The 21,940-nt window shown below is 44.8% G+C and overlaps 1 protein-coding gene across 9 annotated transcripts in view; it reads right to left on the reverse strand.

Moving 5' to 3' along the window:
• The window catches only part of GTF2E1 (general transcription factor IIE subunit 1), a 75,403-nt gene that overhangs the window by 14,629 nt on the left and 38,834 nt on the right, over positions 1-21,940 (reverse strand). For 4 of the 9 annotated variants that reach the window (XM_032679304.1, XM_032679305.1, XM_032679307.1 and 1 more), the window contains exons 4-5: positions 17,333-17,580; positions 12,322-14,096 (exon numbers count right to left, since the gene is read on the reverse strand). In XM_032679304.1, coding sequence (XP_032535195.1) covers positions 13,666-14,096; positions 17,333-17,580 — 679 coding nt within the window. In that variant the 3' untranslated portion in view covers positions 12,322-13,665. Of the gene's footprint in view, positions 1-6,063; positions 6,612-11,262; positions 11,337-12,321; positions 14,097-17,332; positions 17,581-21,940 lie in introns of those variants that run through there. The other 5 variants (XR_004355258.1, XR_004355257.1, XR_004355254.1 and 2 more) reach the window with 5 other exon arrangements.

The following is a 21,940-nucleotide window of genomic DNA, read 5'->3' on the forward strand; positions in this document are numbered from 1 at the left end:
CATCCTGCAGGTCAAGTGGAGGTGCAGCAATGGGATTTAGTCTTATGTGCACCAGAAATCAGGTTGTATTTTTAGTTTCTCTGGTATTGCAGTTCCTCATGACATGGGAACTGAAGAGGTTTGTCAGACTTACGTAATCCTTTCTAAACAATCCTTGGAGTGACCAGGCTCAGAGGCACCTCACACATGTTTTTAGCTGCTGTTTTTTCTCCTGCTTGTTTCATTGCAAGACTATTTGTTAATCTTCAAATTATGTTTGACATCTCACTGTAAATAGTCTGGTTTATAAACATCTCAAGGGGCAAAGTCTGAGTGTGTTTCCCTACTGTTCTGGTTTGCATCTCTTACTTATTCTACCTGTTCAGCAGCTGTGTCCTTGGTGATCGACTTGTCTTTGTGTTTGAACTTGGCATCTGATTTAGACACAGATTTGGTGTTAACCATTAGAGCTGCCTGGCGGATGAATATTCAACTTCAAACCAGGAAAAATTACTCCAGGTCTGGCAAGGAGCAGGGGAGCTGGTGGCCATGAGCACGTAGCTACTGAGTCGTCACAGGGAACCATCCACAGTAGATGAAATCACTTCATAAATCAGGTACATTCTTGCTCCTATCTGCTTCTGGCAGGATTTCAGAATGGCTGCATTCTGGCAAAGCATTTCCTATCACTTTTGGTCTGAAGAACAGCCTAAACCAGGCAGGTGAGGGCCAGCCCATGTCACCCTGATGTTCACAAAATGCTTTAGGTCATCTTGTTCCAACCTCTCTGCCATGGGCAGGGACACCTTCCCCTAGACCAGGCTGCTCAAAGCCCCATCCAACCTGGCCTTGAACACTTCCAGAGATAGAGCATCCACAGCTTCCCTGGGCAACCTGTGCCTGTGCATCACCACCCTCACAGTGACGAATTTCTTCCTAAAACCCAATCTAAACCTGCCCTCTTTCAGTTGCAGAGCCAGGCAGCCTGCAGTAGACTGAATGCTGTCTGCCAATAAGTATTTGATCCAGCAATAATTCAGGGGGCAAAATTCTCAAGAGCAGATCAACTTACATAACTAATTTATAGGATTTAAATGAAAAGAGTAATTCATCAGAAATCTGTAAGGAAGTGACTCTTCATCTGACAGACATTCTCCCCATACTAAGAGGCACAGAAGCAATTATCCTCATGCTTTTTCCTATGCGAGTGGATGAGTGTTATGCCTCTGTCTCGTAAGATATTCAAATGTGACTTGGGATTAATTAAATAGCAAGACACCTGGAGGGAAAGTCAGAAGCACGTACATTTTCTACTGCAGAGATTTTAAAGTGTGGAAAGAGGATATTTTACCAGCAAGACCTTTTGGTCTTGATGGGGAAGAGGAACTGAAAACCAGCTTGGGAATTTCAGGGCAGAGAGCACAGAACAATCCAAACCATGAAAATGTTCGTGCTTGTAATTGTAGCTGATGGTTTCAAGTGTTCAGCAGTAGTTGAAGAGCTAGTGAGAGGTTCCCAGTGGTGCTGCACATTTTATGTGTGACTGTTTAAATTCAGGTTATCTATTAATTAACAGCAGACCCCTTTTGATGGCAAGTCTAGTCATGTCAGAGTTAGAGTTTCAGCTCCTCACTTAGAGAGGCTCAAGGCTGCTCCACTCTCCTCCCCCATCTTGTTCCAGCCATTTGGGCAAAGAAAGCTGTGCAAGGTCCTCCACCTCCATGCAGGAAGTCCCTGTTGCCTATCTCTCCATCATACATGAGCTCACACATTAGTGTCAGAGTCTTTGAGAATAAATTCACCTGAGATCAAAGTCGATCCCAGTGTCCCTCAGCTACACCTCAACACCTTCCTTATGCTTTCCCACCATAGCAGATAGTAGCTCCTCAGTAAAACATCGTTTTAATGTAATTTCCCAATTGTTAGAGACTATTTCCTGAAAGTTTAGAAACAGGTAGAAGTTTTAGTGGAATTCAAAGAAGTTAAGAGGAAGAAAAGAGCCAACGCTGTCCTCAAGGAAAAGCTCAAGGAAAGATGAGATGGCAAACATGTCACTGTGCATCAGTCGGAGCAGAGCAGCTGTCCAGCTGTCTCTGCTTCTACCCAGCATAGGGAAACAGGCATCCCAGCAAGCCCTAATGGAAAAGCTGTGCCATAATCTGTGTTACCACGAGTTTGCTTGGGGGAAAGAGCTCAGTTACGCAGAGGTGTTTGAGCTTTGTTCGTGCGCAGTGCTTTCCTACGCAAAGTGATTGGTTTGTGTGTCTGAGTCTCTGTGCTTTTAAACTACGCTCCAGAGTCATTTCACAACCTGCATCAGCTGCAGCAACTGCTGCCCCTGCTCTCTGTGCTAAGGAGCCTGTCTCTCTGCTGGAAATACTTCCGACACAGATCTCTCTGCTCCCCATCCCTCTTGCATCCCCAACTCCCACTCGCTGGAGACAGGACGGGATCCAATGGTGCTCTGCCAAGTTATGAGCTGCCTGACAGCCACAATGAGGGAGAACGTTATATTTCAGAGCTCTGTTCAACGACTGCCTAATTAATCTCCATCCCCCACTCCTACATCCAGTACAGAGCGAGGATGTCTTGATTTTCTTGTTCTCCCGATGGGGAGAAGCTGCAGCACAGCAAACTTCCACGATTCACTCCTGGGCATTACGAGAAGGGACCTGGAGAGAGAAAGCTAATGCTGAGACACATCCGCTCCCCCAGAGGAAAATACAGGGATAAAAAGGGCGTCTCATGAGCAGAGCTTCTCCTTGCCAGCATCCCTCTCCACTGCGCTCTGCTTGGAGGACAATTAAATTACACTGCCGCTTCCCTTTCATCGTGATCCGATTTACAGGGGAATTAATAGGGGCAGAGGAAGAGGCACACATGAAGCCAAAGCCAGGGCAACTGGCAGCTATGAGCCTTCTTGAAAAACAGGAAGCTTGCCAGGATGTCTTTATTATAGAGAGGAGAAGGGGGAGAGAGGAAAGGGCTGCTACAAGAATGAAAGGCAGATACAGACATCAGCCTTGTTTACAGTAGGGATTTTGCACCGGTACAGCTAAACCCTTCAGTTCAAAATCCCCTCACAGGCATATGCCACCAGCACAGCTGGAAAAAAATCACAGTTGAGACTTGGTGGCTGCATGAAGAAAGTCTGTGATACAAGAAGGGTGTTTGGCTCACTTGATCGTGTGGCTCCAGAGGTCTCGTAACACCTTTGAGTGGTTATTTCCCATTTTTCCCTACAGTTAGACTCTTCCCCTGAGCTCACGGGATCAATGCCCCCATGAGCAGCCTGCAGCAGCCCTCTCTGTTGCTGACAGTGCCACCCTGATGGTGACCAAGTGTCCCACAGTGCCTGTCACCCAAGTGGGGCAGCAAGTTGGCGGGTACTGTTGGAGACAAACATACTTGAAAAGACAATAATGCAATAAAATATAATAAAATCCCAGCTTCTCATAGATCATTTGTCCAGGCTGTGGATGTGCTGCACTGCAGATGGAGACATGGGAGCTGGCTCTTGTAGTAGCATTTCACATCCAGGCTGGTGTTATGCTTTGGATATCCTACGCTGCAAGCCCAGCCATCGCTGACATTACCAGTGGTGGTCCAGAAGCTCTTTGGCAGTTTTTTAACAGCATGGAACCATAGAGATTAAACCATGGGGCCAGTGAGCTCTCTTCAGAATGCACATGAGGGTGCTCTGTGTACAATTCTCTGTGTAAAGACAGATGGACTCCAAAGACATCTGGTTTGATGGCACTCCTGCTACTCCAGAGCAACCCACGTATCTCTGTGCCAACACTGGCTCATGCCCTGGGAGCAGTGCTGTATGGTGGCACTGGGACAGGAACAGCTAACTGGAAACTGGAGAGTGCAGGAGCCAGTGGAACAAGAGAAACAAGGAAGGAATGTTTCCAGGTCCCTGCTCCCACTCTGCAGAACCCCTGCAGCACCTTTGCTCTTTGTTCTCCATTATGTTCCACATTATTGAGATTTTTCTGCTCACCTGAGTAGCTGAGCCCTTGGATGATCTTCCAGTGTTCAGACTGAGGAAAGAGAGAGAAGACATGGTGTCCCTGGGAAGCCATAACTCAGGTAGTTATATTGACTATGTCCTTAAATTTACATCTCCAGTGCCTCTGGTGCTGGAAAGGCATGGTGATAGTTTCTGCATCTAATCCTCTTTGAAAGTTCACTTATAATAAAACTGTTGAGATGCACTGGAATCCCTCAGCTCATGTTAACTCCCTTCTGTATGGGGGATAATCACTCCAGATGGCAGATCATGTAACAGATGAGTGACTTTATTGTCATTTATCTCCACAGATGGAGAAAAGCAACCCAGGTCAATGGAGAGTTTCTGAAGAAGCTTCCTGTGTATGGGCTTCTCCTTGACACCAGGGCAATGGAGGTGATGGCACAGCCAAGGACCAAAGGAAATGACTTAATTGCCTGCTGGGGCTCTAGGGATAAAAACCAGAGGAGTCTGGTACAAGAGCAAAAGAAATGAGTCAAAAACATTTCTGTAGTTTGGAGATTCCTGGGCAGGAAGAATATGGTTCCAGAAGTCACAGCAGGTAGATCATAGCTGTAAAGGCATAACTGCTTCTCAGCAGCACAAACAGAGGAAATGTCAATTGTTAATTTCAGAAATAAAATTATGAATGGAGGGAAATTAGTAGTGAGTTAAAAGTTACTTGCATTCAAAGAAGACAAGGATCTAAAAAATTCCATAGAACAATGGTGGGACTGTGTGAGTTACAAGCTAGCGAAGAGATGGCAAAGCCTGTGTATATCTGATGAATGAATTAGCTGTTAATTCTTAATTTCTACGCCCATCTCCTCCATCCCCTTTTCACCTGGGGCTGCGTCTTGAGGAGGCATGGTTCTGATACAGCCTTGTCAGTGGGACCAGTGGGCTGAATTAGCTTAGGAGTCTGAGAACAGAAGCTCTTTTAAGGGGTGGGGGTATTATTCAAATAATAGGATGGTGCTTTGTTTTAATTACTGTTGCTTGCATTATGACATTAGGTCCCACTGGCAGGGCCAGCTTTGCTGTGTTGTCACTGTCACTCACAGTCCCACAACCGCTATACCCAGCACAGCCCTTTGCAGACCTGATCATTACCTTCATCTTGGCTGCACCTCATTGACCTGGCCTTTCCCCACTGCCAATACAGCAGCAGCAGCCGCAAGCACAGTGTGATTTGGTCTAAAACGTAAGGGGGAACTCTCAACTCCCAGTAACGCTCAAGCAACCTCTAATTCGGCACCTAAATGGTGTATGTTGATGAAGCACGACTGCTGCTGAGGTTTTACTTAGGTGGTGTTGGCAGGAGGACTGTGGGAGACAGGCATCCCAGCCAGTGACCCTCTGAAAGCAAGGGGAAGTATGCTAGGAAAAAGAAAAGGAGCTGGAGAAACTAATGTCACTGACTTCAAAGATGAAGGATTCTCTTTATACTCTGAAAATGACTGAATAAAATGACTGGTATCATTACTTAGCTAAATAGGATTTTCTACTTGTGTTGGATTATTTTAGACATCACTTTGATTGGCCTGATTGCTGTCGATTTGTCCCTAAGAACTGTATTACTTTAATTAAGCCTTATATTGAGAAAATACTTTGAATTATTATACCATTTATTAACATGATTTGCTTTCTCCCAACAGATGTGTTAGTTTTGCCCACAGCCCTTGAAGCTTAGTTTTTGGAGTTGAGTTCACAGTGCTGGTTTCAGCTGTGGGCAGACCTGCCCTCTCTGTGAACACTTGTGAACCACCTGGTCATGAAGGGGCTCCAACCATACCATTCACTTAGTAAAAGAGAAAGCAGATAACCCCTCATACTTAGCTGAGCTACGGTCACCTGAGGGGCAGTTCACACTGCCCTAGTTCAAGATTGGCCTTGGCAGCAAGAGGGCAAACCCAGGTTATTAAATCCCATGGCCACCTAGGAGGACTGTGGCCCTCACTCCTTTGGTCATCTCTTGCAGCTCAGATGCACTATGAGCACTCACTCATTATCATCAGCCGCTTGGTCCTGCCAGGTGAGGGAAATGTTTCCAAGATTTCATTTAATACCTGTATTTAATCCATTAGTTCTCCCTGCAGACCTCCTAAAGGCTGGGCTGTGATTAAGGAGGATGTAAGTGCCCTGTTTATTGCTCTCCTGATACTTCTTCACTTTCCTCTACACTTTTGCAGAGATTTCACCCTTCAGTTGTGCAGTGCCTTGGAAATGTGCATGGGAGCCCCCTGCTCTGTCCCTTTGGGATGGATTGGAGAGTCCACCCAAGCTCAAGCAATTCAGCTCCGGCTCTCCTGTGAGGCCCTCTGAGATTCTGTGAGGAAAGTTAGCAGCAAGATGGACTGCGAGTCACCTGCAACCATGTTTTCTCCTTGATTCCTTGCCATTAAGCTACAGGCTTGGGCATCATCTGTTTTGTTCCTCCTCTTTAAAGCGAAAATTCATTATTTTTCATATTTTTCCTCTCCAAAATACAAGGGGAGGGCTGGGGGAAGTGGCCAGACCAGGAAGGAAAGAAAGTAACCATCTCTAGCAGACTATGCTCCAGGTAGAGCTCTTTTTGTTAATGTGTTCCATGAATCCTGCAGCATGGCCATGGCTCCTGTAAAAAACAAAGGGGACAAGCATGAGTATCTGAATCACAGCAGCTCTCTCTCTGTTTCTGCAGCTGTCACGGCTACAGCACAGACTGCACTGGTCTCATGGAACATTTGGCTTCTTCTAGTGCTAAAAAATGCTGGATTCCCTGTGCAGAGCAATCCATCGGCAGCTGTGAGGTCAGAACTGTTCCCATTTCTGCTTCACTGTTACATCCCCAGGTGCCCAAGCGTCTTTTGTATGGGACAGAGAAAGGTTCTGGTTCACTGCACCCTTCTACTCAATAAACATTATAAATAATCCCTTAGTGATGCATGATTTATTTCCCTTCCAACATGGACTTACAGTGTTGATGTTCTTTCTAGGACTGAGTTAGACATGAAGCAGTTTTTATGTCCACTGCAGTCTGCCCTACACATTCTGCAAACAGTTCATTAGTTCATCTGCAAACTGTTCATAAGTTTTGACCACTGATCAAGCTGCTTTGCACACAGTATTCTTTTGGCTTGTATTGCATGTTTCTAATGGCTTTACTCACACCTTTCCCGGGGAACATGCCATTAGCATGTGAATTAGCCATCCCACAAGGAGCTCTGCCAAGCTGAAGGTTTTTAGTTTGTGGTAGCACCTGGTCCATAAGTGCACCAAAAGACGCTTGTGCCCGCTGCATGAGGAGCAAAAATTGCAAAGAGTTAAAGAAAAACCACACCCAATGTGGCATTTTGACATGTGTTCTGTAAGAACCCATGTCTGCTGTCTGTGGAGAGCAGTGCTTTTAGTCTGGACTTCAGACAAGACAATTGTCTAGTTATCAAAAACTCCTACTATCATTTGCTGCTCTTAGCTCCTACCTAAACCATACAAAAGTCCTTACCTGTTAATGCTCCCAAAGATAGACATGTTTGAGGAGGGCTGGGCAGCCCCCTGCATGACTTTATGTGTTTGTTTCTCATACACAGACATAACAGCACACTCAAGTGAAATATTCAAAGAAAGAGGTACTTTTTAATGTGACAACTGAATTTGGCTTTGCAACTAATTGCTGCGAGGTATTTTTGCACCGAACCTTTCTGCATGGTGAAAGCAGGAGTCAGACCATTCAAATGGACCTGCAGGCTCCTGTAGAAGTTGGTTGCTTTTATACAACTTATGAAAGATTGGCACACTTGGAGAATATTACCCTTCCTAATGGGCCTCAGAAGCAAGGGAATACACCAGGATAGGCGCACCATAAGCCAAGTCCCTCTTCAGCACATTGTATTTTTCCTTGCTTGGATACAGCACCCATGTGGCCTGGGAGAGTATGCAAAAGTGAAATTTCCCTCATGATGCACCATTTTCTAAAGGCCCTATTTTCCTCTAACTCCATTTCCCTCTACTCTTCCCTGTTGTAATGGGAATAGTTTTCATCTCCTGACATCACCAGAAGGGCTGAGAGATGTTGAAAGCATACATCTTGGAAGAAAGCACTGTATGGTAATGGAAGAATAATTGTGGTGACAGGGCAGGGAGAGCAGATATGTCTCCCTAAAAAGATTTTACAGCCTCATTTGCATTAAAAAATGTTTTTTTTCTTGTTAGAAGCAGCAGGAAAACATGAGAAATCCAGCAACTCAAAATATTCTCAAGGAACAAAAAGAATAAGCATTACAAAAGAGAAAATGAAACCCAGCCCTACCAAATCATATTTAGTTCAAGCAGCAAAGAATGGGTGAAAGGGAGTGACCAGCCTGGAGCTGATGCCAGTTCCATCCCCACTGTAGGAAATTAGGGGGCCCAAGCCCAGCCGAAGCTTTGCTTTTGGAGAAAGCACAGATGTACCATTCATTAAACCTCTCTGCCAGGATGTGGTACAGCCTGAGGCAGTCATGGCTCAGATCTGCATGGTGCACCTCAGCATGACAGTGCCACATGTCCCAAGAGCAGACACAGCACAAGCCAGAGCTGCTTGGTGGTGGTAGTGGTAAAGGACTTTAAACTTAATTTTAAATTGACATCCATGTGTGATCACAGAGGGGTTGAGTTTATGAGAACCCATCAGCACTGACGGGGAGAACAACCACCAGCACCTTTGCAAAAGGCAGGTGTGGATAATCTGACCAAAATGACCCAATCAATCACTCCCTCATATGGGACCGGGCTGTTTCAGACACTGCAACCTAAGTGTACCCAGGTCAGCTGGTCGCAACCCTTAATGGTGTTTGGAGTACCTGTAACCCCATAATGCATGTTATGGGAAAAGCATGGACTCCACTAACAGTGCCTAGCAAACTTAACATTAGATCAGGCAGATTTGCATTGTCAGAAGTGCAGAAAGTAAATGTTTAAGACTAGGAGGATCCCTCTACCAGGGGAACTGAGCTAGGCTTCTCTGCTCTACGCACAATTTTAGCTCACTGCAAAATTAGCACTGCTCACCCTCCTTCTTCCAGCACAATAATGGGACGGCAGAGGCTGGTGATACGGATTCCAGGTGAAAAATAAGCAGAAGCAGTATGTCAGGGCTTTAATCACATCTATACGAGATGTGATTTTTCCTCCTTGCCAGATGCATCTTTTTTTGTACACAGACATTAATGCTCATGGAACAGCATTTGATCAGCCTTAATTTCCAGGCTGGATGCCTGCCTGTTTCTCTGGCTGAGCCGCCCAAGGTTTCCTGTGCTGCTGTGGCCAGCTCTGGGCAGGGTTTGCGCATTGGTGGCTGTGTGCAGCCGGGGTGAAGCGCACACAGGGTCTCTAACGCACTGCAGTGGAGCCGAGACGCTTCCGATGCGGCTGGCTCAGCCTCTTCACTGCCATCCCCGGCTGGCTCATTAGCATCAAACTGTTCAAAGGCATGGAAATTAAATTATATTTGGGTCACAAACATATTTTAAGCAAAAATACCTGTTATATTTAAAGCATCTCGTTCAGAGTCTCTCTGTCTGCTGCTTCAGGATGGTTGCACAAATATTCACTGTCCTTAATGTTTTTTAATGATATAGCAGGTGTTTCCAAAATCTGATTTCTGTTTAAATATGAATTAGGTTCATTCTCTCAAACTTTGAAAGAGAGAGAAAATAGCTCTGCTATAGTGACAGAAGTGTAGTCCCAAACAGCACAGCCGGTGCTCTGCTCTCTGCTTGCTAGGAGGGAGCAGGCAGACAGCTTTCCAGGAGCACCAGCACTCAGACATCGCTCCCTACTGCCACTCCTTTTAGCAGTGGCCTCTCCATGACTTTCTGTGCAATTACGTCTTAAACAGATTCAAGCATCTGGCTACGCCTCCTATCAAGACTGTATGAGTGATGATCTCCTTGGACTTTGTAAATATTGATCATTATTCTGGAAGCAGCTCAGCTCCTGGGCTCCTGGAGAAGAGGCTGTTTTGTCTCACAGTCAATACACTTCAAACTGGAGTGCATTGGGATGCTTTGGGATCTTTGGCTGTCTATTGTCAATACTCCCAAGCCTCCTGTGAACAAGCCTGGGGCATGGTTACGTTGCCCAGGGCTTCCAGTGGGATAAGGCAACCAGTGCTGGGCAGCCCAGAGCAATTATCTGCAGTACTGAGTGACACCTCCCTCTTCTAAAAGACAGAGCCCACAGCCTCCCTTGTTTATGCTGACACATAGCAGAGCTGCTTCTCCTCCACAACCTGCCCCCAGACAGCCCGCTGGCTTGCCCTGCTGCTGACATGTCTTTCCACCTGCTCATAAACTGTCCATTTCCATAAAGGCTTTGTCTTGCATTTGATTCCTGAGACAATTTTCTCTCTCCTCCTATGGAGGCACAGTGGGAGACAGAGACCCAAGCACAGCAGGCTGCTGCCCCCCAGGCCCTGTCAAACTTCACAGCATGCCCTGGCACTGCAGGTATCACCGAGGCATAGCTCCTTAGATGTCTCAGGGAGGAGGAGATGCTATTTTTCTGCCCTCCAGGATTCCTCCAGGGGAATCTTCAGATATCTTTACTCTCACAGAGCAAGTCTGTTCAATCTGAGTCTGAAGGAGAAACCAACACAGGAAAAGTAGAGATGGATGGAGGAAGCCAATTTTCAGAAGCTTAGTAGAAAAGATTATAACATTCCTGTTTTCCAGGGTTGACAGTGTACTTTCCCTCCATCAACAGCTTAACTGATCTGCTCTAGCCTGCTCTGTGCTCGGCCATGGAGGGCATCACTCTACTGCAGTTTCCTTGAACTGCAACAGGAGCAGGAACAGAGGCAGCTGTTGCCCAGCTGGCAGAAGTACCTCTGACCTTTGGGAAGAGAAGCACGAGCAGCCTGAGAAATGCAGTTCTCTTTCCAGCCTTGGCCTCTCAGATTCATAGAATCTGCTGAGTTGAAAGGGGCCCACAAGGATCATCAAAGTCCAACTCCTTGTCCTGCACACAGCAGCCCCAAGAATCACACCATGTGCCTGAGAGCATTGTTCAAGTGCTTCTTGAACTCTCAAATATCACTCGCCAGATAAAATGCACTTCAAGCCGGAAGCAGACACAGCACCTGGTTTGAATGGGTTTAGAACATTCACCCAGGAAGGCTTCAGCACTCGACCACACTCACAGTGTTATTGGGTTAGCATTAATGCAGCACATATGGTCCAGCAGGTAGAGGAAATGGCTGTGCCTTCCTCAGAATTGATGGCTTTATCCCTTGCATTAGCACCAACCTGCTGGCAGTGCCTGGCTTTGCTTGCAGAGGCTGTTCTTTCCCTCCTGGCATGTGTGTAGAGCTCTGCTTCAGCTGCAGGAAAAGAAAGAGGACACTACTGACTGTATGTGCTCTTGCTCATTCAAGCAGAGCTTGTCACAACAGGGAAGTAGCAGTGTATGGACAACAGCCTGAACCGGCTGGTACGGAGCAGAGCAGCCATCCTTTTGAATCCAGGAGCTGTTAGAGAGGGCAGGAAACACTGACGACATCTGCTCAAGTACCTTGACCTTTCCAGCCCTCCTGAGGGCTGCATGTGGCAGATGAGAGATGGAAGGCAAGCCCTAAAAACTGCTGTTCCAATTCCCTCGTGCAGGTCATGGCTTGCTGAATGACAAAAGCTACAACTCCTGCACAAACCACAATTAAATCTGTTTATTAAGTAGACACACTACTTTATAGATGATTATGCTCCATGTTTCTTCACATAAGCTTTACTAAACCTACAGTTTGATTTTGCAAACTAAAAACTCAGTATATAAGTCCTGATGAGTTATGAGCACAAGTAGCTGTACTGTATTCAGGATTAGTTCTCAGTGTCTGTCTGGCTCCTGCTTTTCTCCATTGTTAAGATTGAATTCAGTTAGATTAAATCAAGAAAGAACAGGTACAGCACATTTTTACTGTTAGCTGATCACTGAATCTAAGTTATCGGCTCTGTGACTTGTTATCTAGAAGCTTGATACCAGATCTTGGAGGTTTGTCTACACCAGAATATCATTTTAATTAGCAACATGATGTCTGTGAGACCTCTACCACCAGCTTTCACTTAAGGAAGAAGGAAAGGAAGGGAAGTGCTGATCAAAAAGGGCCTCCTGTGGCACCAGTTAATGAAACATTCTTCCTGGAAGTGCAGGAGATTCCAGCAGGCATTCAAGGAAGCTCTAGTAAGGAGAAAAAATGTGCAGTGGGATTTCAAATAATCCTTCTCTCAAAGGAGAGCGCAAATTGGGTTTTTTTCTTGAATCAAGTAAATCAAAATGATAAGCAAACAACATTCCCAACTAGGCACACGACAAACTGAAAGATGACAAAGGGGAGAAGTTTATGTTTATTTATTCCTCTTGAAAATGACTTAAAAGAAAATTTAAAATACTATTTAAAAAAGAGGGGACTCAAAATATCAAGAAGCTGAAAATCAAACCACAAAGGAGGCATTACAAGGTTAGCAGAACATAGAAAGCATAGTTAGTATAAAACAGATTTACAGTCTCAGTGAACAGCAAATTTGTGCTGCCCATGTAAGTGGAACAGCACGTAATGCAGCCTCTATCCTCTGGAACACAGAATTCTTTTATCATTTTGTTTTATTGTAGTACTGTATAGGAAAAAGTCAACAATTTTAAAAAAGCAACATTTTCAATTGAAAGAGAAAAACATTACAAACATTATATTGCTCTGTAGGCACTGATAAATGTTTTTCTGTGGTAAAAGAATGTGCCAAAGCAGAATTCAAAGTTGTATAATTCCTCTTTAAAATCATACAGCCCTGGTGAGATTGCAAATAAAAACTAGTTATGCCATTTCTCTGGCACTGCCTGACAGCAGCCCTACCCACTATGAACTGCTTGCAACACAGGAGTTTAGACAGGGCTAGGCAGAAGCAACAGGCAACAATACTGGAAAATGAAGGTATCTCCTGGTAAGTCAGAGCACTCTGACAGCTCAGAGCCATGGAGGGCATTTGTTACACTGACAAAGGGTGACTGTGTGTGCCTGCCAAGGCTTTCACTGAGTTTTTCAGGTTACACCTGACCTTGAGGTTCTGAGTCCCAGTAAGGAGGGAATGGGAGCAAGAAAAGGTTGCTGCCTACAGGCCTGCTTAGAAACAGCCACTCTGGTGGCCAGTGGCAGCTGGCAAACTGGTCAGCTACAAGCCTTGCCCACGCTTGCCATCAGCAAAGTGACTCCCTCTCCTCTCCCCTCGCTGATCACAGGCAGCTGTATGTTACTTACGCCCTCCTCTGCAGAGCACTCTGCTCGGACTATGGAGCCCTTATGTCCTCTGAGGGCAGGGGTGTAGATTTCACTAGGATCTGCAACAAAAAACAACCCTAAGCAATCGGGGAAAGGAGCTGCTAGGGCCTTGGAGAAAGTTAAAGCAGTGCCTGTGCAGTGCAGCCTGAAACAGATTTTTACTTTGCAAGCATCTTCACTTCTGAGATTTGTCTTTCCCTACCTGTTTTGGCACATGCAGCTTTCCTGCTCCCCTGCTCTGGTGAGCAAGATGCCTGAGATTAGCAGTCCTGAGCCGCAGTGTCCCCACACACAGGGGAGGAAAGACGCGCTTCAGTCTTCTGTTTTACTAGGGAGTCTCTGGCTTAAAAAGTCACTTTTTAAAAAACGCCATGGGAGGAATCAGTTAATCAAACATGTCCTCAAACATGCGCTGCCCCATGGCAATGTAAACCTCTTTCTCCTCTGGCGTCATCTGGGCCACCAGCTCAGGGCGCTGGCTCACTTGGCTGTAAGAGTGTGGGCGCCCAGCCACTGTGACAGTGGGGTCTTCTGCCACCACCTCAAATTCTTCATCCTCATCCTCCTCCTCCAGCCCATACGTTGTGGTGGCTGTGGCAGCAGCGCGGGGAGGGGATTCCTCCTCTGACTCGCTTGTCTCGCTCTCAGAGTCACTAGCGTTGCCACCGGAGAGAGGAGCGGCACCTCCGACAGCAACTGTGGAAGCAGAAGGCGTCTTCTTCTCGTGGATAAGCAGGGCACGCATCACTTCCTCATTATCATCCAGTGCTGCCCGGCTCTCCTCACGCTCCTGGAAAGCATCCAGATCCCGGCCCCCTGCAAGGAGACACAAGCGGTCATTTCCTCACAGAGATGTGCGTGATAGCCCCGAAGGTTTTCTGAACCTTTATTATGACTAGCACTGAGCACAGCTGGACAAGTCACACCTTTTCTCTAAGCCACCTCCTCCTCCACCTTGAAAGACAGACATAGTTATGGTTATTTTCATAATGGCAGAACAAGTACTGACATTTCCTAGGAGCTGGGAAGCCTGGAGTCACTGTGGCTCCCTGCTGGAAGCCTTGGCCAAGAGCACATTGCAAGCAAAGACAAAAAACGCATGATAGGCAGACACTTGGAAAAGACTGCCCCAGGGAGGCGTCCAACTCAGGCACTACAGTGGACCAGAAAGCAAAGCAGTCCTTCGGAGCTAAATCTGGGCCTCAGATATCCAGATCATACAGCTATGATGACACTTGTCAGAGACAGAGCAAGTATCTTATTGTTGTTTCACAGGTGAACGAGCACAGGACATTTCCTTTTTGTTCCTTGGTTTCCAAGTTGTCTGACCAAAACCTGGGGGACTTGGGGGGATGACCAAGACCACAAGGTGCTGCCAGCGCAGACCATAAAATACAGACCCAAAACCAGGCCCTGTCCTGCAGAGCTACCTGTCCATACGGATTAAGATGGAGAAGCAAATGGGTCCAGGCAGACAAGAAATATGCAAAACCATGTTTACAAAACAACATTTAACACAGCTGTGTCTGGTAAGGTCAGAGGTGCACCTATCAGGCAGGAAACAGAAAAGCTCATTAAAGGAACATGGTGGTGGGATGGAGCAGGATCTATTTCATATAGCAGATGCAGCTCACAGCCTTCAGCCAAGCTGTGCAGCGCAGCATGGGAGGCTGCGTTAAAACAGCTCCTGCTCTCTAAGCTGAAACAGCCCAGACTGTCTCTCTGGCTCCCTACATGGACCTCTTATTTGAAGGGGACTTCAGTGTCCCAGCTAACACACATGGCCTGTGCTCATCTTTCACTACACTCGGCTGTACAACTGCCAGGAGGGTTTGATATGGCTTGGGTAGGCAGTGTGTCTGCAGTTCATGGATTCAAAAGGCAAAGTTCTGCTCAGAAAGTAGCATTCCACAGAAAACCTCTCCTAATTCTACATTGGATCAGAGGACTGTGAGTTCACTCATCACCAATAAAACTCTGTGCAGTGTGGAAAAAAATTTAAAAAAGACCAGAATAAAAAATGAAATATGGAGAACACTGTGTAAAAAAACAAGGCCTAAAAAGTAGGACAGGCTCCCTGTGGCAAACTTTCTGTCTTGAACCAAAAGATGCTGCCTATGAACAACTGCTGGAACTGAGGGGATGGTATTCTGCCTTCATACATTAACACCCACTTGCCTGCTCCTCCAAGACATGGACCCTCATGGTTTCACCACCACATCCAGGCAGTTGGCTTCCAAGCCTTTCCCTCCGGGGGTCAGAAATGCACTTATTACATTTTTCAACTTGAGATGAAAAAATTCTGTGAGGCAGGTAAACTAACAAAGTAAGTTCTGCACTTAGCACTAAAAGCCAGGGGAGTTTGTGACTACTTCTTTCCTGTGGTAAAATAAAGGCCAAAAGACCCATCCCTAACTTCACCAGACTTCTGTTTTCATTGTAAATAAAGTTCTAGTAATGGGTGATGGCTACAACTACTAATATTAGAGCACTGCCAAATTCCTGAAAGAAAGGAATAATAAAGGCATCGTGTTGGCAGCCTTGTTCTCAGCTTACTTCTTGTGACTGTGAGCATAAGAGGCTATAGGAGACCATCTCTGTGAAATAATATCATAGCTCATCACATTGAGACCTGTGAAATGACAACAGCCTTGGGTAGGTCCACAAAATCTGACTTTGTGGCTCAGGAGTGGGACTGTCTCCTGCTTGCAAGAACCGCTCCCGCCAGATCTATGCGGTGAATCTTTTCTGTCAACAGTCCCAAGTTTCTGTCCTCCATGTTTATGTGTTGCAACAGCAGTTTCAGGCTATTTCCACAAGTGTCCTCTTTGATCTCCAGTAGCTGAAGTTAAGCAGTGATGCCATCATGCTATACCCACCTCCATGTCCTTCAGTGTCATCTTGAGAAACATTTAAGCTGTGTACACCAGAAGTCATCTCAAAGAGTCAATTTAAAACTACAGGTGAATTGAATGTCCAGCAGAAAAAAAAAGGTGAGAAGTCACCATTCCTGGTGAGTAACAACAACATCTGCTACAGACTGCATGAGGAGGCTGTTCCAATCATCTCACTTTGTTTAATCTACTTGAAAAATGTTTTGGGGTTTGTACACTTGAAAGGCATTACATGTGAACAAGATCTCTAGATATCTTCTGACCATTATATCACATTCATTTTCTTCACTTCTGCTATACCTACATACTCCACTCATCTCCTGAGCACTGCACTAGTTCCAGAGTGTCATGCTTACACATGTGGTTCCCTTTTGCCATCTGTTCTTCCTAGGGCGTCAACAGTTTCAGCCTATAATCCTCAAGTGACTTGAAAGATTGTATCTATTGACTCAATCTTGTAAAAATCATAAAAGGTCTCCATTTCCTATTTTCAGTCTGTAAGCTTAAACAGCACACATACCAAAGCAGAATGTTTCTACTAATTGTTAAAAGATCTTCACCATGGTCTATGGACAACCCAACCTCAAGATGAATGAAAATAAATGCAAAGATAACGAGAAACAAACAGAAAGGAATAAACTCTCACCTGCCATGGTGATAGACCTTCCTACTGTACTTCCTAAAGCTTTAATTCCGAGTATATCAAGAACATGTTTTGAGAAGCAACTGGCAAGAATAAGGCTGGGAATGTATAAATACTGCTGGTAGATTGGTAGACTTCAGAGTCACCGAACATTAATAAATGTTATTTTTCAGCAGTGACCTCCCAGGGAGGCAGCTTTCTAGATGAAACCAAATGACCTTCATCTAGAAGCAATAAACTCTCAAGGTGGAAGATATAACAGTTAATTAACATTTTAGAAGCCCACACAAAATTCCATGGACAGCTCGGCTTTACTGACCTAGATTTCAATCCTGGACCTAATAAGTCAGGATTTTTTACATCTACCTACACATACGTGCCTTGCACAGAAGAGGGGAACAAACTCTGGAGTGTTGGGGGCAGCAGCTGTACACACACAGGAGAACATGTTTTTGACAGCACTGTAAAGGCATTGTATAAGCAGAGCAGTACTTCTGCTCTGTGGATTTTCTTACCATCTTTGATTTCATCAGGGTCATAAGCCCCCTGCACCGTGCTCTCACGCAGCCAAATTGGCCTCTCTCTGGCTGGCTTTCCTTCACTTGCAGACTGGTTAATATCCTCCTGGTCCTCCATGCTGATGACAACATTCTGGGTATACAAGTCCTCATATGATGGTCCTTTTGTAGTCCATGCTTCCCGATGGTGTCCACCTGCAAGGCCAGCTGCTGTCCCTGAACCAGCACCAGCTGCACGCTCTTTGCTACATGAAAGTCAAAGAGATAAAAACAGAGCACTCAGAACAAGCCCCTCCTTAGCTACTTAGCCCCTCCTTAGTCACTTTAACTATGATTATTTATCTCCCATGATCTGCACTGAGAACTTGCATTTCAGTTCTAACATCTCCTGTCAGGAATTTCTGCACCAGCTTGATAGTTTGGGAAACTCATAAATCTCTAATGGGAAACCCTACATAAGGCCATGGCAACATCCACCACAGACACTGAAAAAACGAGACAGCACTAGAGATGCAGATGCACCCATGCAAAAACAAACATAAAATTCCAGAATGCCCTGAAACAAAAGCCACAGCAGCAAAACACAGTCAAACAGTAGTCTGGTATTTGGAAAAGCCTTTTTTTGGCCTTCACACAGCAACCATATACTGCATTAAAAAAGCACTAAAGTTTAACTATGGCAGATAGTAGGCCCAGAGACCCAGCATGCTCAGACCTGTGAACTGTTATTAACCACGGGATTCAAGGAGTTAACTCACCAAGAAAAACACAATTCAAACCTTTGCTTGAATTGTGAGTGACAACACACATGATAAGTCACCTCTCCTGTGTTACATAGGAGATCTGTACTATCCACAGACACAGCCTTGAGAGAAGTGGGGAGTCCAGGTAGAGAAGGAAGATGAGAAAGCACCTTTGAATTAGAGGACTAGAGCTGGGCAAAGGAATTTGTATGCTGATGGTGTGCAGGAGGCGGCAAGACAGAAGAACAGCCTTCATTGTGGAAAAGCTGGAGAAGGAAAGGTACTGACTGATGCAAAGTGTATGGCAGTCAAGGCCTAGCCCTCCATTGCCTCCTGAGAGGAGTTGCAGCCAGCACATTTCCCTCCAGGGCCCCTTCTAGCTCAGGAGACTGAGGAAGAAAAACATTCCGGCTTGGATCTGATTGAAAGAGGACATTAGGTGGAATATTTTCTGCACACTGATGATGGCAATGAGCCTAAAATACTCTCTGGCCTGTGTTGCTACATATGCATAGACCAGGGAAAGCAGCTGAATGGAAACTCACTGGTCTAAGGGTGGGGAAAGCCAAATGTGACTGATCCTCTACTTCAGAATATTTCATCTTTTCAGAGAAACAGATCTGCTGCAGACTGTAACCACCCTCAGACATATAATTTCAGTCATCTGACTGCCAGTGGTACTTAGGGCTTTTCATAAGTAACAGCCCTGTCTCAACTCCTCCTCTTGTCCAGAGCCAATCCACCAGGGATAATGAATGATGCCAGCTGAGCTGACAGTTGTCATCAGTGAGCACAGTTCAGTTACTGTTGTCTACTCAATGACCTTTACTCCAACCAGGAAGCTTAAAATAAAGTTGCAGTTGGAGAAGCCCTGAATAATATGCAGGTTTTTTTAGTTCAGAAAGGACTTAACCACTGCTTGATGAGCTAATTCTGCTGGATTTTTAGGGGGAAACAGTGAAGGGAAAATACACAGGTAGGTGAACATCTCTCTCCCCCAGATAAAAAACACTGGTGCTTTGTTCCACAGTTTGGATTGAGGGCTACTCACAGCCTCTCAGTAGTGATTTTGCTGAGCTCTGTTAGCAAAATGCTTCACAGCATCCGTGTTAGCATGTGTCCATACACTTAGCAGTTCTCTCCTGCAGCCAGCTCTGCTAGGAGAGCTTCATAGCAGCCTTGAATTTTGGGGCAGAAGGCTCGTGCGCATGTGTTGCTTATATAACCTAAGGAACCACACAGAGACCTTCTTCCCAGCGTGTTATTTCAAGTGTTGGTACCTTTCAGCTCTCCAAGACAGGCGTGTGTTCTGTGAAAAGCACCACTCTGCTTCCCACACAATAGAAATCTCTAACTAGCGTTTCCCTGACAATTTTATGTAATCCACTTTCCTCAAAAGATGCACAATGCAGTTCTCCCCCAAGCTCTCCCTCCCCATGACTACAGCGTGATAGCTAAATACTCAGTGCCAGGAACTACCCAATAATACTTTTGCACAGAGGCCCCTGTAACTGTGCTTGAAACTGACTTTTTTCCTACACGGTATCATTTCACAGCAAAACACTTATTCCATGACCTCACGAATGTTTCAAAAATGAAAGTAACAGTTCTAAGAGACACCTACAGTGCTAACTACTTCAAGTGATCAACTGCAATGTCCTACACTGAGATGGAACCATCTAGACACTTGCTGTCTACTTTTGGAGCCCAGTGAGCTTTGCAAACGTGCCTCAATTTACTGCTTTGTATCTTGAGTGACGCTGTCTGTAGACATGAGCAACACCTTCAGACTACCTGAACAGGGGAATACTCCTTTCTGCAAGAAGAGAACTTACATTCAGCAACTCTATTCCAAAGTACAGGATTAGCCACCACGGATCAGGCGCCAGGTGCATGAGCTGCCTACCAGGCAGCACAGAGCAGATGAAAGGACTGCACTCAAATCTCTCTCTAAGATCCATGATCTGCTTTTTCCTCACCTTGGTCTAGACTTCACATGGCCACCCTGCAGTCAGGAACTGTGGCAGCTCAGTGGCCCAGATGTGGCTACATTTGCTCTGTTACCCATCAGTTGTTTTATTCACTCTGATGGAAATCCCTTAATGAGTGGTTTAGCTGCCTTTAAAGGCAACATAAATAGTCTTTGACATAGCTGAGGTATGGCCCACAGAAACCACACTGTGCAATGGGCAAACAACTTGAAATTTTCATCTCAATCCTGCCCAGACTATTAAGGTCTTGCATAATGGGGATAACTCTTTTTTTGCCATATCTGAAATAAAACACTTTTTCACTGTGCTGCTCTTAAGAGCTTCAACCTCACAACAGACAACCCATGGTTCCTGACAGCATGACCACAGAAAATTAATTCTGCGAAGATTTTCTGTTAATTGAAATCATGCTATTTTGACACAAGAAAATAGAGGGGTTATTAAAATCCGTAATTTTTTGAAAACCACAGAGAAGGGCTTAAGTAAAGCAGGTTTATTATGAAACCTGTGGGGCTAATTCATGCTTTGCCAAGATTAAGAAAATTAACAGCCTCTTAGAAAAATATAAATGAAGATCTACCCAGTTCCCCAAGGTAGGTGAATGACAGTTACGCAATGTCAGTGCTGTGGCTCCTAAAAACTCTCCTGAACATACATAAGTTGCCTGTGTTAGTGCAAAGAGAAGATGCAGGCATTTTGTGACCTTTTCCATTTGTTTCAGAATCACCAAATGTCAGTTTTGTCAATGATTTTAGACACTCAAGACTCCATAAAAACAGAATAAATAACCCAGGGTTTGGCACTTTGAAAAAATCTCACAGCAGTGCTTCAATGGAATTAGCTGCTTTGAATTAATAAGAGTTAATAAATAATTAAATCACTGTATGTACTGAAGCAAGTTGTGTTCAAGTAAGCATTTAAAAGGCTGCCTATTTATTTTGTCATTCCTTTCACAGAGTAATTAATCATTTACAATGTTTTTTAAGTATTTAAGAGTCAAGTAAGTGGGTGCTGCTATTTAATCATGGGACTGCACCAGGCTTCTGCTGTGATAATTTCCTGTACACAAAAGGGGAAGACTGAGAAATTACTCTCTTTTTGGTAGGGTTATCCCAGTTCTACTACTTAAACTACAAAAAAGAGATTTTAAAACAAAGTCTAGTGATTCAGCTTGGGTATAAAGGCTTCAAGGATTCCCCATATCACCAAAGACATGCTGAGCAACCTTGGGAAAATCTCTTCCATTCTTTATATTGCTTCTGTTTTTCTATCAGAATGATGAGGAAAAATAGCTACCTTCTTGGCTAGAAAAAGCCTATGAATAGACAAAGAATTTTTGTTATATTAATTAGAAACTGTCTAGCATGAATATATGAGGAACATTCTCTCTCAAGGTTAAGCCTGAGAGAAAAAAAGTGTATTCTGCTCACTCTCCCATTAACTAAAGCCAAGCACCTCAAGGCACTGTGGGAATGCATCCCCTCATGTTACATTTTTTCCCCTGTGTTAATTAATTTTTTTTTAAATACAGTGAAGTGCATCACATTTCACCAGAGCTGACAGAACTGACAGCTCCCCACATCTTTCTGCATTATTTAAACGTCATCTGTTTTTGTACAGCTAGGAATGTTCTGGAAGAAAGTGTCATTTCCGTAGGTAAGAACATTTTAAGGAGTTTTTGACTCCAACACAGTTTCCTCCCGAAAAGGTGTGTAACAAGTTGGGGAGAATCAGAAGAAAAAAACCCCTTATTGTAAGTAAAGTCTTCAAAGTAGAATGTTGTAATATGTGGATTTAAAGTACAAGGTGTAGACTGCTTAGTTTCAAAAGCCGTGCAGAAGCAAAATGAAAGATAAGTGCTTGAGAGAAAG

This window comes from Chiroxiphia lanceolata, chromosome 2, assembly GCF_009829145.1.
Source record: "Chiroxiphia lanceolata isolate bChiLan1 chromosome 2, bChiLan1.pri, whole genome shotgun sequence".
Classification (NCBI taxonomy): domain Eukaryota; kingdom Metazoa; phylum Chordata; class Aves; order Passeriformes; family Pipridae; genus Chiroxiphia; species Chiroxiphia lanceolata.